We start from the raw sequence: 13382 nt of genomic DNA on the forward strand, positions 1-13382 counted from the left end.
TCCTACTGTACACAGAATATGATTTCACTTCCTTTAGTACTTTACTGTCACTCAGTACACAGTACACTATTTTCATTCCTCTTTGGTTTTGTTGGAATACCTCACATATCTCGCTTGCTTTCTCTTTTCCAATTCAAAGAATTATCTGCCAGCCTCTTGCCCTTGTTCTCCAACACATGAAACTGCCAAGTTTGAAATCTGTTGCTTCTCTACCTGTCTGTCTCTTCCTCTGTCTTTTGTTGTATTGCTTTAGTCACACTCCAGGTATTCATCATCATTTCACAGCTCTGCAAACCTTTAGTTTTCCGTGCTTTTTCCTCTTTTCTCCTTTAAAACTTCTTTTTAAACACTGGTTTGATATGCTACCCTTACTTCTAGTTACACTACTGACCTTCAAACTCTCACTGGAGACACAGACTTTCTAACAGAGACAATTTCTGTTCCTAACTATGGAAGTACATTTCTTTCTCCATACATATTCCCAGTCACATTTTCTCCACAGGCAGTCTCAAGTGCTTACTCAGTACGGAGTTGTCTGCTTCTCCTGTGTTTGGACTTAAAATCTGCCAGTCTCATTGCCATAGAAACCAGCCTGTTTTCAGGCTTCAAAGCCAATTAAAAGGATCTTGTCAGTAATTAAAACTGAGTTCTTGGTATAGCAGCATTATGTTAAAGCACTAAAAAAAAGCACCAAAAGGGAACCAGCATGACTGTATTCATACCCAAACTGTAACATCACCACCTCATAAAGTCAATGATCCCAATTAATGAATTAGAATCAATAAACGCAGAATTAGAAAAGCCTCGATTTGAGAGTCAGCAGTAATCATTCAGCTATTATGATTAGGCAAAGTAATGCTTCCAAATTCAGAAAGACATCAGATTTAATTCCATTAGTGAAGATGCGGAACTGGACCTATTTCTCAAAACACTATCCAGAAAAAGATGAAAGACAATGAGCACATTTCGTGTCACTGCCTTCTCAAACGTAACCAAGCACTAAGAACCACTTCAGTAGGTGACTGTTTAAACTGTGAGAAAACATATTCAGTGCAATTCAAAAAACAAAAACAACAAAAAAAACACCACTTGACATTTAGATTTGGGTAGGTAAAACTTGCTTGCTTTTGTAAACCTCTTAGATCAAAGCTAAGTGAAAACATCAAATTCATCTGAATAGTTATACTCTGCGGTAGTATTGGAAAGACTCCACTTCATGAAAAAAAATTAAACACAATGGTTATTTCAGTTGTTCTTGCAGAGAAAACTGTATGTCAGCATTTTCTCCAAATGAAAATCACACTAAAATTATAATTCTGATTTCTATGATTTTTTTTTTGTTTCAATTCAGCGAATGAAAACTTGATAAGAGATTAGAAAAAACAGGAAACCCTAAATTAATAGGGAGGTCAACAGTAACAAATCATTTTGAATACAATGAATTAAACGTGCATCAACATAAAATCCACGTTCTACATAATACCTAACAAACCGAAGCATCAAACTTCTTGTCAGAGGAAGACTATTAATTTCACTTTATTTTAGAAAAAGTAAAAATACAGCTTTTAGGATTTTCTCGTCAGGCATGAATTCAGAGACAAGCAATATTTAGATGTATACATCATTAACAGACAACAGGACAAATTTTAGCTAAGTTTATGACAACGTTTCAGTGTCTGGATGGTTGCTTTTTTGTTGGTTTTGTTGACTAAAATAAGAAATCCACAGTGAACATACTGAGCTGTGTCTTACTTACTGAGAATTATTGAAACATCTGTTTTACTTCTGAACTCCACAACCCAGCACCGCTCCAGGATTACCACTTCGGAGGCTTCCGAACTCTGTGAGACGTAAAGATGACAAAACATTAGGATTTGAAACCTGACAGGGAAGTCCTTCTGTTTGGCTGTTTGCCGCCAGCACAGCATGTCGATACAAAAACAACGAAGCAGAATAGTCACTAGGCAGATGGATACAGGCTTGCTTTAATTACCTATCTGTGCTACCCTACTTCAGTTCAATGAGCTTTAACAGGAATGAACTGTTGGAAAAGACCACAAAGTAAACTAAGAAAAAAAAATAACTATTTTTTTCATTGCATAGGTTTAGGTGCCACCTCATTCCTAAGCAAATCAGTTAAGTCCATGTAATGCCAACTTCCATATTTACTACTAATGCTGAACGAAAAGTTGGCTTCTACAGTATTTTCAAGCAAAGAAAACATGCAATCTTCCAATAGGCATTTCTACTTAATTTTCATTTTAAAAGGATTTCTTTATCATAATTTGAAACTTTGAATGTTGTGTCTGGCTATGCAATTCAGATTGCATTAAGTGATATGGGCCTATTGCAGAGCGTAATACAAGTCACCAGTATCATTTCTGGGGAGTGCTCTATTGACAAGATGAAGCCTCTTCTTCTAGTTTAGTGAGTCTGACTCATTTTTCAAGAAGAGTGAAGCAATCAATCACTCCCTCAGAATTAATCTTTTTTTCCCTTAAAATTTTTATTATCCATTTTTTATCCCTAACATCTGGTAATAAATAACCATTAGAGCACGTGCCCATTCGCCTTCTCATTGCAGGATGCCAACAAGTCACAGAGCTCATCATCTATTTCAGTGAAATTCTTCAGGGACAAACGTAAATTTTTCCTTTAACATTCCTTCCTCGAGTGTTTCTTTACTCCAACTGTCCCTAACAATGGAAAATTTCTCATTCTACACCAATTTCACCACAAGCCTGAACTTTAGTTCCATTCATTTGATGCCTAATGAATGACTTTGTTAAAAAAAAAAAAAAAAAAAAAAAAAAAAAAGTTCATTAGATTAACTTTAGCCTTAATAGATCATTTAGAGGAAAAAAAAGAGGGAAAAGTAATGAAACAGGCAAGACGCACAAGTGCTGCATCAAAAACTTTTTTTTATTTATAGAATCCAACAAATTGAGCATATATGGCAACGCAGACATGATTTCCAAGTGCTGTCAAATGAGGTATTCTTCAAGTATCTTATCAGGGAAAGTAAAATACAAGATCAACATCTTAAAGCCCTTATCAGAAGCAGGTAAATCCATCCTGAGAAAAGAGGCAATAATACTTCTAAAACACAACAGCAAACTAACTAGGAAGAGCTCTCCACCACAAGAATGCTGATGACTATTGTAACTCTTCAGATTTTGAAGCGAGATATGAAGACCTATATAGTCTCCACTCTGATTGTCCCTAGGTAAGTGGATAACGCAGCCCAATTCCTTTAAGAGCTGGCAATCTTTTAGCAAAAAAAAAAAAAAAAAAAAAACAACCTAAAGAAAGGTTTTATTTCAGAAGCTAACAGAGGTCTAAGTCAATTTAACACTCGACTGTGAATATAGGAAAGACTTCTACCCAGTTTCTGTCCAAAAAAAAAATATTCAGATCAATTCCAACAGTTTTGCCCCATTACATACCTACAGAAAATGGTTCCTCTTCTAATATTCATGTCCCACTGCTCAAACATGCAAACGTGATAACTACCTAGATTTCACATTTCCTCCAAATCATAGATCTGCAGTAATGTGCAGTAAATTGAAGACTCACTATATAAAGAAAAGCAACTCCAAATTGCATGGCTCTCAGAGGAGTCAGGTATACAACAAGGCCAGGAATAAAGCAATCAAAGCTTTCCTGTAGTTGGCTCTAGTTGCCAAAACTTACAGAGCTGACGTTTAGATTTGTAAAGAAAAGTGTATGTAGAAAAAAAAATATCATCTGGCTAGCAAGAACTATCAAATAATTAACAAGAGTTTCAATCAGCAGTGTTTGTCTCACGCTGCAATGTGAGACGATGGTTCAGGTGACATACAACATGAACTACAAACACAAGAAAGGAAGGTGCAGAGTATTTCAAGCTTCCTGCGTTTTGAGATGGCAGATACTGTAGTACAAAGGCCTTTCCAGAGAAGAACTACTCCATGCCATACACCAATGCAAGCTGGAATGAAATAACACTGCAACTTCAAATGAATGTATATGCTCTTCCAAGATACACAATTGAGTACTGTGATCAGAGGATGTGCTGTTACTTTTTCTGTACATGTGAGGGAACAAGAAGGGAAACAACAAAAAAGATGAAAAGAGCATAAGACTGCCAGAAGAGAAAGCACACGCTGCTGCAAAACATCTCCCACATCTTGACACAAAGCTGAAGAAAAAGATCTTCAGCATTACTATTATTACAGACTTTTTTTTTTTTAATCATTTAGATGAGTTATACTCTATCTGGCACACAAAAGCCAATGGGAAATCTACCCATAAATGAAATGAAAAACTGCAATCAAGGGATCCATTATACATATCTCACAGATCAGCTTTGTTTATCAGTATTTAAAGGGACACCAAATTTCTCTCTTGCTCTAAGTACATAATATGAGCTTATTTGGACTGTTAATTCACTTTTCCTTTTTGGGGATACATACCAAATCCACAGGCAGCAAAAACAAACAGTAAATTGTTTTAAACAAGTGATTTGGATAGGAAAATAAAAGATTCATAAATATAAGTAGAAATATCCTAGTTTAAAATATCCAAGTAATGATGCTACAGTAGAACAGTACCCAAACCCTAGAATGAGCAGAAACTGTATCTTTCTATTTGCTTAGCCAAATGATGGGCCAAGCTTTGCTATCAGGATGATGTTGTAAATCCTAAATAATCCTCTGCTATCGGCTGTGTCTGCTGTGAGTTTTGAATCAGACCAGTCAAGACACCTGACCATTTCCACAGCTAGTACTGAAATAAAAGATACCTGTACTGGAACACATCAGCAGGTGTTTGCTAACTGCATATTCATCTCTACAGCATTTTTGCAGTTAGAAAGCACAAAAATGGAATTACATTCTTAAAGTAGCAAGGATAACACACAGTAGTTGAAGCTAAAACAGTACGGCTTCCAATTGCTTCTAACTATGCACACTGAATTTGCAACGTACATTGTAACTTGCATTTGTAACTATGTCATTGCAGATTTCCATTTTTCTCTGAATTGGGGGTGAAAAAGCTTTCAAAAAATCAAAGTGCCAGGAGACTTAGAACTGTCAAACAGTGGCAAGTCTGAGCTATATCTGCGTTCCTGTACATTTGTCTCCATGCATCATGGAGGGGGAGTGGAAGTGTGTTAGCATGAAAGGATTCTACAATAGATTTGTTGCTGCAGGGAGAAAGAAATCCTGTTAGCTATATCGAGTAGAGAACTGAACTGATGGTTAAAATTAGAAGCGACATCCCAAGCATTTGCTCCATGTTAAACAGCAAGTAGAAAAGTAAAATGACAACTGTGGGAGAGAAACAAACACTACAGAAAGTACAAACCCTTTTAATAATACGTTTTGAAAAGCCTCCATTATCAAGGGTGAAGAAGAGAAGGTTGTGTGATATGGAGGGAATGGGAAGAAATCATACAAAAATTCAAGAATCTCTACTTATAACTTCAGACTTTTTGTTTAAGCTAATTTTTGCCAACTTGAAATAATTGAAGACCTTGGACAGTTCAGTGCTACATACACCGATCTACTTACGCTTTTCAAAACAGTTATTTTCTACCCTCATTTATTAATGCTCCTGTGACGAAAACAAGTTTAGGTCTAAGTTTTATGGAAAAGTAACAAAATGAAAATGGATATAGTTGTTGTCGCTCAGAAGTAACACAATAGACAATATTAGGGACAAAAAAAAAAATAATTAAAAACATAAATGCTGATAATTGTAGGTTTCTAATCCTTGCTAGTTATTTAAGAAAGTATTTTCAAGACAGGAATCAGTAGCAGCAGCTGAAGTTTCTCAAATTCATTTTGAATCCTTACCGTGTCTTCCCCCAAGCTGCAGTCGTCACTGTCCACCGGACACTGGCTGTCTGCAAAGCTCAGCGAAGCCTTAACTGCACAGGACTGACCTCCAGTACTCTACCACACCTAATGCTTTCACTAGAAGCCACAGAGGAGGAGCTGCTGTCTCAGTGGACCTGAAAGTCCAGGCATTCAGGCACCCACAAGGCTGCTTACAGTGATTTACAGGCTAAGAGATGAACTTGCAGCAGGAAGAGGGAAGTGAAGCACCCACTCCTCATTAGGGACTCTCCCCTAGTTCCATCGTGTACCTACACAGCTGCCTGTGCAAAACCAGCTCCAAAAATCTCAGTGTCCTCAGATGCCTACCGAAGGCTGGCTTTGCAGGAGGAGAGTTAGAAGACGGCTACCATGGATGATGAAACGGCCTCTATCTCTCGGGGCACCTGCAGCGCACCAAAGGCCCGACTGCAACCCAGTGGCAATCACGACCTAACGTTCAATGAACCAGCTCCGATACAACAGCAACAAATTTGTAACAGCATTAGGTGTACAACTTGCCTCTTATCCTCAGGTTTTGTAACTTCAGTGTTGGCAAATAAACTAGTCAGATTGATACTACCTCACTAACATGAATGCACTCAGATCGGGCTTTTGACTAAGCATTGCCTCCTGCATTTGTTGTTTTCAGTGTCAACACAAATAAGGTTCATCATTCTGCAGTTAAAGCGTAGCTTATATACATGAACTAACAAAAACAAGCAACAGGCTTTACCAGGGTAATTTCATTCAGAAATAGAAAAGCTAATAGTCTTAAAAAAGACAGGTACAATTTAATTCTGCAGTGATATGCCCATTACCAAAAAGACTAAAATACAGTGTTCTAGCTTTGAGGTAGTAACAAATGACTGTACAACACAAGCAAGCATATAATTTGAAAAATTAGAAATCCCCCTTTATATGCTGGCAAACAGTATTCACTGCAACACTCCAACAACCTAAAATCTCCTTTTATGTTACATCTTCTTCTGCCACATTAACATTCCCAGCCCATTGCCAAGCCCGTGACCCAAGCTGTGAGATAAGGTAAGATGCAGCCACCTTTACAAACCATCAGCTCATTGAAAGATACTCAAATAATCATTTTCAAAAAATGCCCTAACCACTGTGATTAATCCATCATGTAATGCCACTAAATACCAACTTCATGCTGACAATAACAGCACTAATCTACATTCACTCCAGAAAATGCTGCTGACTTAGGTCACTGAACAAATCCTGCAGAACAAACAAGTACTTTTAATAATCTATTACCTGTAACAAACATGAATAGTTTACTCTTTTTTTTTTTAGTTTTGAAATGCATTAACAATGTACAAATACGTTCTCTTCATTTATACCCCATATTTACTCTGTTTATTATGCATATGCTTAATTAAAAAAAAAAAAAAAAAGAACTCAAAGTTAAACATTTTCTACATTCTACACACAGCTTGAAAGAATCTCAAATTACCTTTCTTACAAAAAAGTTCATAGAATCATAGAATCATAGAATATCCTGAGTTGGAAGGGACCCTTAAGGATCATCAAGTCCAACTCTCGACACCGCACAGGTCTACCCAAAAGTTCAGACCATGTGCCTAAGTTCACAGTCCAATCTCTTCTTAAATTCAGACAGGCTCGGTGCAGTGACCACTTCCCTGGGGAGCCTGTTCCAGTGTGCAACCACCCTCTCTGTGAAGAACCCCCTCCTGACGTCCAGCCTAAATTTCCCCTGCCTCAGCTTAACCCCGTTCCCGCGGGTCCTGTCACTAGTGTTAATGGAGAAAAGGTCTCCTGCCTCTTGACACCCCCTTACGAGGAAGTTGTAGACTGCGATGAGGTCTCCCCTCAGCCTCCTCTTCTCCAGGCTGAACAGGCCCAGTGACCTCAGCCGTTCCTCGTACGTCTTCCCCTCCAGGCCTTTCACCATCTTCGTAGCCCTCCTCTGGACACTTTCCAACAGTTTCATGTCCTTTTTATACTGTGGTGCCCAGAACTGCACACAGTACTCGAGGTGAGGCCGCACCAGCGCAGAGTAGAGCGGGACAATCACCTCCCTTGACCTACTAGCGATGCCGTGCTTGATGCACCCCAGGATACGATTGGCCCTCCTGGCTGCCAGGGCACACTGCTGGCTCATATTCAACTTGCTGTCTACCACGACCCCCAGATCCCTCTCTTCTAGGCTGCTCTCCAGCGTCTCATCGCCCAGTCTGTACATGCAGCCAGGGTTTCCCCGTCCCAGGTGCAGGACCCGGCACTTGCTCTTATTGAACTTCATGCGGTTGGTGATCGCCCAGCTCTCCAACCTATCCAGATCCCAGAAGTTAATTATATACAACTCAGATAAGAATTAGTTATGTTTTCCAAGAAGTTCTATTTTGGCTCAAGACTCCAGGGCCATATCACAACACACACCTCAGATAACACACTTAAAAAAAAAATTGTTTCCCCCTTTGTTTTACACTTCTTGGCTGTCTTTGAAAGAAAGAAAGAAAAAAAAAGTGTTATTAATCACTGGCTCAGTTCCCAATATAATATCTTTTACTTCAAAAATAGCCTAGAATAAGAACGTTAACTGTACTTTAAAATAAGGTATTGACAGCTTAATTACAGCTTTTACCAGTTTTAGCAGTACCAGAAGGGTAAGGAAGGCAGAACACCAAAATGTTATTGCTTCAAGTATTGTGCATTTGTAAAAGGCATTAACTCAACATATTTAAAGGTCAACAGTGAAGGATGTTTCTTTCCTTATCTGCCAATTCTCACCATTTTATGTTAAGTTCACAGCATCTGGCATAACTTTCAGTAATTTCCAATTCCTAATTCCTGGAGGCACAATATCACAAGCTTTTATTATCAATCTCAGCCTTCCTGCAGGAGGAGAGCTTGAGGCAGAACCTAAGCATTCAAAGCCACAAAGTTCCTCAGGAAGATTTATCCTCTTGGTGGTGGTGTGGGTTTTTTTGTTTGTTTGTTTTTTAAAGATGTATGATTTTAACCCCAACTCCTATATTTTAAGGGTCAAAACTAGTTAAATCTTGAAGTGGTAAGACAGCATGCTTCAAAGAGATAAAACTGAAGTTTCCTTGCTGTGGTCCATTTGAGCCACGGGTCCACCTCTCCCATTAAAAAAAAAAAAAAAAAAAAAAAAAAAAAAAAAAAAAAGGCTCAGATGAAACAGATGAATCACACCCTTCCTTCAGGAAGCCCAAGGAGTGGGAAAGATTAAAGACCCCCAACCCCTTCACGAGGAGGAATTCTCTGACAAGATCCCTGTGCCTCATTGATGCAGGGAGGCATACGCATCTCCACAGGGTAGAATCTAGCTTGCAGAGAGGTTTCAGAAGAATGTCATTTCATTTTCTGATAGAGGAAAAAAATTAACGCAGGTGTTCAAGAACTGATATGTTTTACTCATTTTGGTACAGCAGAATAACAGAGGATGACGTTGTCTTGATACTTAAGATGCATAAGTTTCCTAGCACTACATGTATTGACAGCCACCATATTATGATTACACCCTTAAATAACGATTTCCAGCTGTGAGTAAACTAAACAAAAACATTTTAAAAATAGCAATGGACACATTCATAGTATTCCCTAGATGAGAACAGATGTCCTACCTGAATGGTTAACAACCATTTAGTCATTTCTATTCAGTACCAAGTTCAGCCTAAACAATACTGTGCTGACAAGACCCAGTGAAAAGAAACATCATATTTAATGTTAGGACATTTCTGACTATTTGACTTGAGCATACAATAAGTGCAAAAATACAGATGTTTCAAGCATCAGCAGCCAAGCCTGAACTGATCCCAGCGGAAAGGGGACCACTACTACAGATCTGTTATTCCTTCCGCAAACCCTGGCAAGCAAGATTTTATGAGCATTGATACATACATTGATTAAAAAAACAATTGGAATAGTTTTGTATCTTTACTATTGACAAAGAAGGGATCATCATCTTTCTATAATGACTCTCCCCACCCAAAAACCAAGTTCCAGTTACCCATTTAAAAGGTTTGGATGTAGTCTCTTTTCACACCAGGGATTTTTTACCCTCTCAGATGTATGCTCTACTCGCTAATTCTCAATGGCACACCTCTGTCTTCAAAGAGCCCCATATATTTTCAAATGCATGCCTACTTGTACTACCCACAGCATCTCGTGGTAAGCAACTCCAGTTCTTCCACTACCTGTTCCATGAAACATCACTGTCTTTTGCTTAACATACTTCTTTTCTTAACATCCCAAGTTCTTGCACTAGAATAGCTGATAAACCATTAATGCTAATCTCCTTCAAGTTGTTAATGATTTTGGATATTGATATCACAGACCATCTTCCTTATCTCTTCTGGCTGAAGAATTACATCTTGATCGTTCCTTGTACTGATGGCGCTAATAGCCCTTCTCTGAAACTTCCCCAGCTACTTTATGTACTATGAGGGGGACTGAACTACTTGGTAGATCTTCATAGAGATTGAGCGATGTTATCTTCTCTCTCTTCCCAACTACTCATAACATTCGACTTAAGCAGGACTACAGCTGATCATCTAAGGCCATCTTTCCAATTTAAAGACAAGTATGTCATGGAAAACAGTGTCCAATGCTTTGCACAAGCCCAGTTAGATAATGTCAGTTGTTCTTCCCCTATCCACCAATGCTGTAACGCCACTGTAGAAGGCCACCAGATTTGTCAGGTGCGATCTGCCTTTATTGAAGCCATGTTGGCTGTTGCCAATCACCTTATTTTCCATGTACCTTAGCATAGTTTTCACAAGGATACACTATCAGCTTTTCTTTTTTGTGTTAGAAAAACTATTCTCGCTTCTATTTGGAAGCAAGCTATCATTTTTTCCCCCCAAGTCTTCTGAGCACAGTACTTTTGAAAGAAGCAAATGCTATTTTTCAAGGTGCTCATGACTCAGTGTGCTAAGAGACTGGTGCTGTGTGACTAGCTATAGTCTCTAAGAGGACCAAAAGAATTCCAAGGAGGCCTAAAAATTGTCACCAAGTAGTCCTTGCCCAACTGCAATGAATTCCAACTTGTACACAGACAAACAAGTAAAATAAACCCTTTCAATGCCTTTTATTTTAAAGCATCTATTTTACTTCCTCCCTTCTCCTTGTTCTCTCAGGCTGAAAGGGCCATAAGCAGGAACGCTGAAACACAGCTCTGCCTTTAAGCTAACCCAGCACACCTCTGTTCTTTACAATAGCAACATTAAGCCCTTGGTATTTCAAATGCATATGTTCTGTATTTTATGTTTGAGGAAAAGTGAAACAACGCCACACAGAAGCCCAAACCTGTTAAGGACATTTGTTTTGAAACAAAACAAAACAAAACCGTATTATTATTTTCTCCCAGAGAAACTTTCCTTCCCATTTTCTCTTACAACCAATAAGTCACTGGACATAAAAAGCAAAGTGAGCAATTCATGTGCAGGCATCCAAAAGCAGCAAACCATCTAGGTTACAAGCGCTTAAAATTTGGAAACCTCTTGTATCATATACCATAAAATGAGAGCTTTCATAACCTTACTACTCCAAGTTGAAAAAAAGGAAGAGCCACCTGTCTTCTCTACTGATTAACAAGATCGTTTTATTTCCAACATGGTATTGACTTTCTGATCTTCAGGATTATGTCTTAGGAACTCTAACTAAAGAGGAACTACTGAAGTAATCATGTGACAAATTGTTTAAGTTAAATGCTTAGAAACTACAAAACAAACCTTGTAAGCATCAAGAAAATTATTTTTATTCAGTTAAGCATCAAATTAAAAGGTGGCATTTCACAAGTATAATATCCACCCCACTTTTAATGTACAATGAAATTGGCTTTAAAGTGTTTGAAAAAAAAAATAGTTTGAAGAAGTATCTAGATTTATTTGAACATCATGTATTTGTATTTTAGGTTATTTGAAAGAACAGTAACTAAGCACAGAGAAACAAAGGAAAAAGAAATAAATTCAATCAGACAATCGATTCAGGACAAAAATAGCCAAATATCAATGGAGAGACACTTCTCATAAAACAGTTGCTTCATCTCTAATCTCTCAGGCCATCCTCAAGGGAAACCAACAAACCACTTCCCAAATAGGAAGCTCTGGAAGAGAGGCTGCAGTTTTACAGGCAACTAAACTGACATCACAGCTAAAATTCATAACTCTGCTAGATACCAAATGTATCTAATGGGCCATAAAATAAAAATTACAGGCTCTGTATGATCTCTCCCTCCACAGCCAGCTCCTCACATTCCACCAGCTCTGAACAGCCTCTGTCTCTTTCTCTCTTACCGCTTCCCCTCCACCAAGAGCACCCCACCTATTCTCACCCCTTGCCTCCTGGGAGCTACTTTTTCTTTACAAGATGGTGAAATTAATCCATATTTAACTGAACTCTGTGCAACTGTCTTCACTTTTTATTTAGCTTGGAATACTGCTGGTTTGATTTCAGACCTTAACAAAGGCATTTGTGGATCAAGAGTTTGTCACTTCTCAGCTGCAGCAGTCAGTCTAATAGACTGCATAGCCTCTAACTACCCGTCTTCTCTTACTTATGCTGTCACATCGCCACAGATGCAGCAGCACTATTCTTGTTGAAAATAACACACACAGAAAAAAAAAGGAATGATGAGCCCGCAGACAGAATTTTTCAAAAAGGCGTTTTTAGCAGGTAGGAAAGAAAAATCAATAGGTAAGTATGTGAGAGCAAGAAGCATGCTGGCTTGTTGGAGCAGGTACACCATGGCACATTTCAGTGCTAACTAAGTTTAGTGACTTTATATACAGTGCAAATAATGTTTTCAAAGACACCCATCTAAGAAGTGTCATTTTTGCAGAGCGATCAGTCAATACATTAGAGCAAACTTTTATCTGTTTAAAGACCTAGCCACTCTCTCTCTGCAAATACAATCTTGTCTTTTTACACTTCACAAAAATCCAAGTATATTGAAAAAGCAGCACAAAATTTAACCCCAGCCCATAACTGCAAGATGCAGCTATGCACTCCTTATCTGAAGATAAGATCATGAAAACAGAAAGGATCCATCTACACAGGCTACTCTCAGCCTTCCAGAGTCCCAAATATTTACATGTAAGCGGCATGCTCTACATGTAAAGCAGATGCAAAAAGAAATTAAGGCATTTTAAGATTAATTTACAGAAATGCAGTTATCTAGAAACTACCTGTTGATTACATGATCAACAGGCACCGAATATTTATTTACAACTAAATGCTATTTCTGCACAATTTATGAGTCTCAATATAGTGACAAAATTGGTGTCTAGAGTACCATGCGCTGGCTATAAACAACAAGCATCAAATAGATCATTAAAATTAATCATGAGTAGCACACTCTACCATGCCTTAAAACACCCTCCATGGACTCCTAACACAAATATTCAAAGGATTGTTTCAAAATGCAGGTAGTCTCACTCCTAACAAAAAGGAAATCATGGCACCTGTCTTGTTAAAGCGTTCAACTTTATACACGCAAACTTAAATTAGTAGATCACT

General features: G+C 38.2%; 1 protein-coding gene across 13 annotated transcripts in view; it reads right to left on the reverse strand.

Moving 5' to 3' along the window:
* INPP4B (inositol polyphosphate-4-phosphatase type II B) overlaps positions 1-13382 on the reverse strand; it is a 303375-nt gene that overhangs the window by 193365 nt on the left and 96628 nt on the right. For all 13 annotated transcript variants that reach the window (XM_084516577.1, XM_084516572.1, XM_084516571.1 and 10 more), the window contains one exon: positions 1757-1841. In XM_084516577.1, coding sequence (XP_084372703.1) covers positions 1757-1841 — 85 coding nt within the window. The remainder of the gene's footprint in view (positions 1-1756; positions 1842-13382) is intronic.

Source organism: Aythya ferina (genome assembly GCF_964211825.1).
Source record: "Aythya ferina genome assembly, chromosome: 4".
NCBI lineage: Eukaryota > Metazoa > Chordata > Aves > Anseriformes > Anatidae > Aythya > Aythya ferina.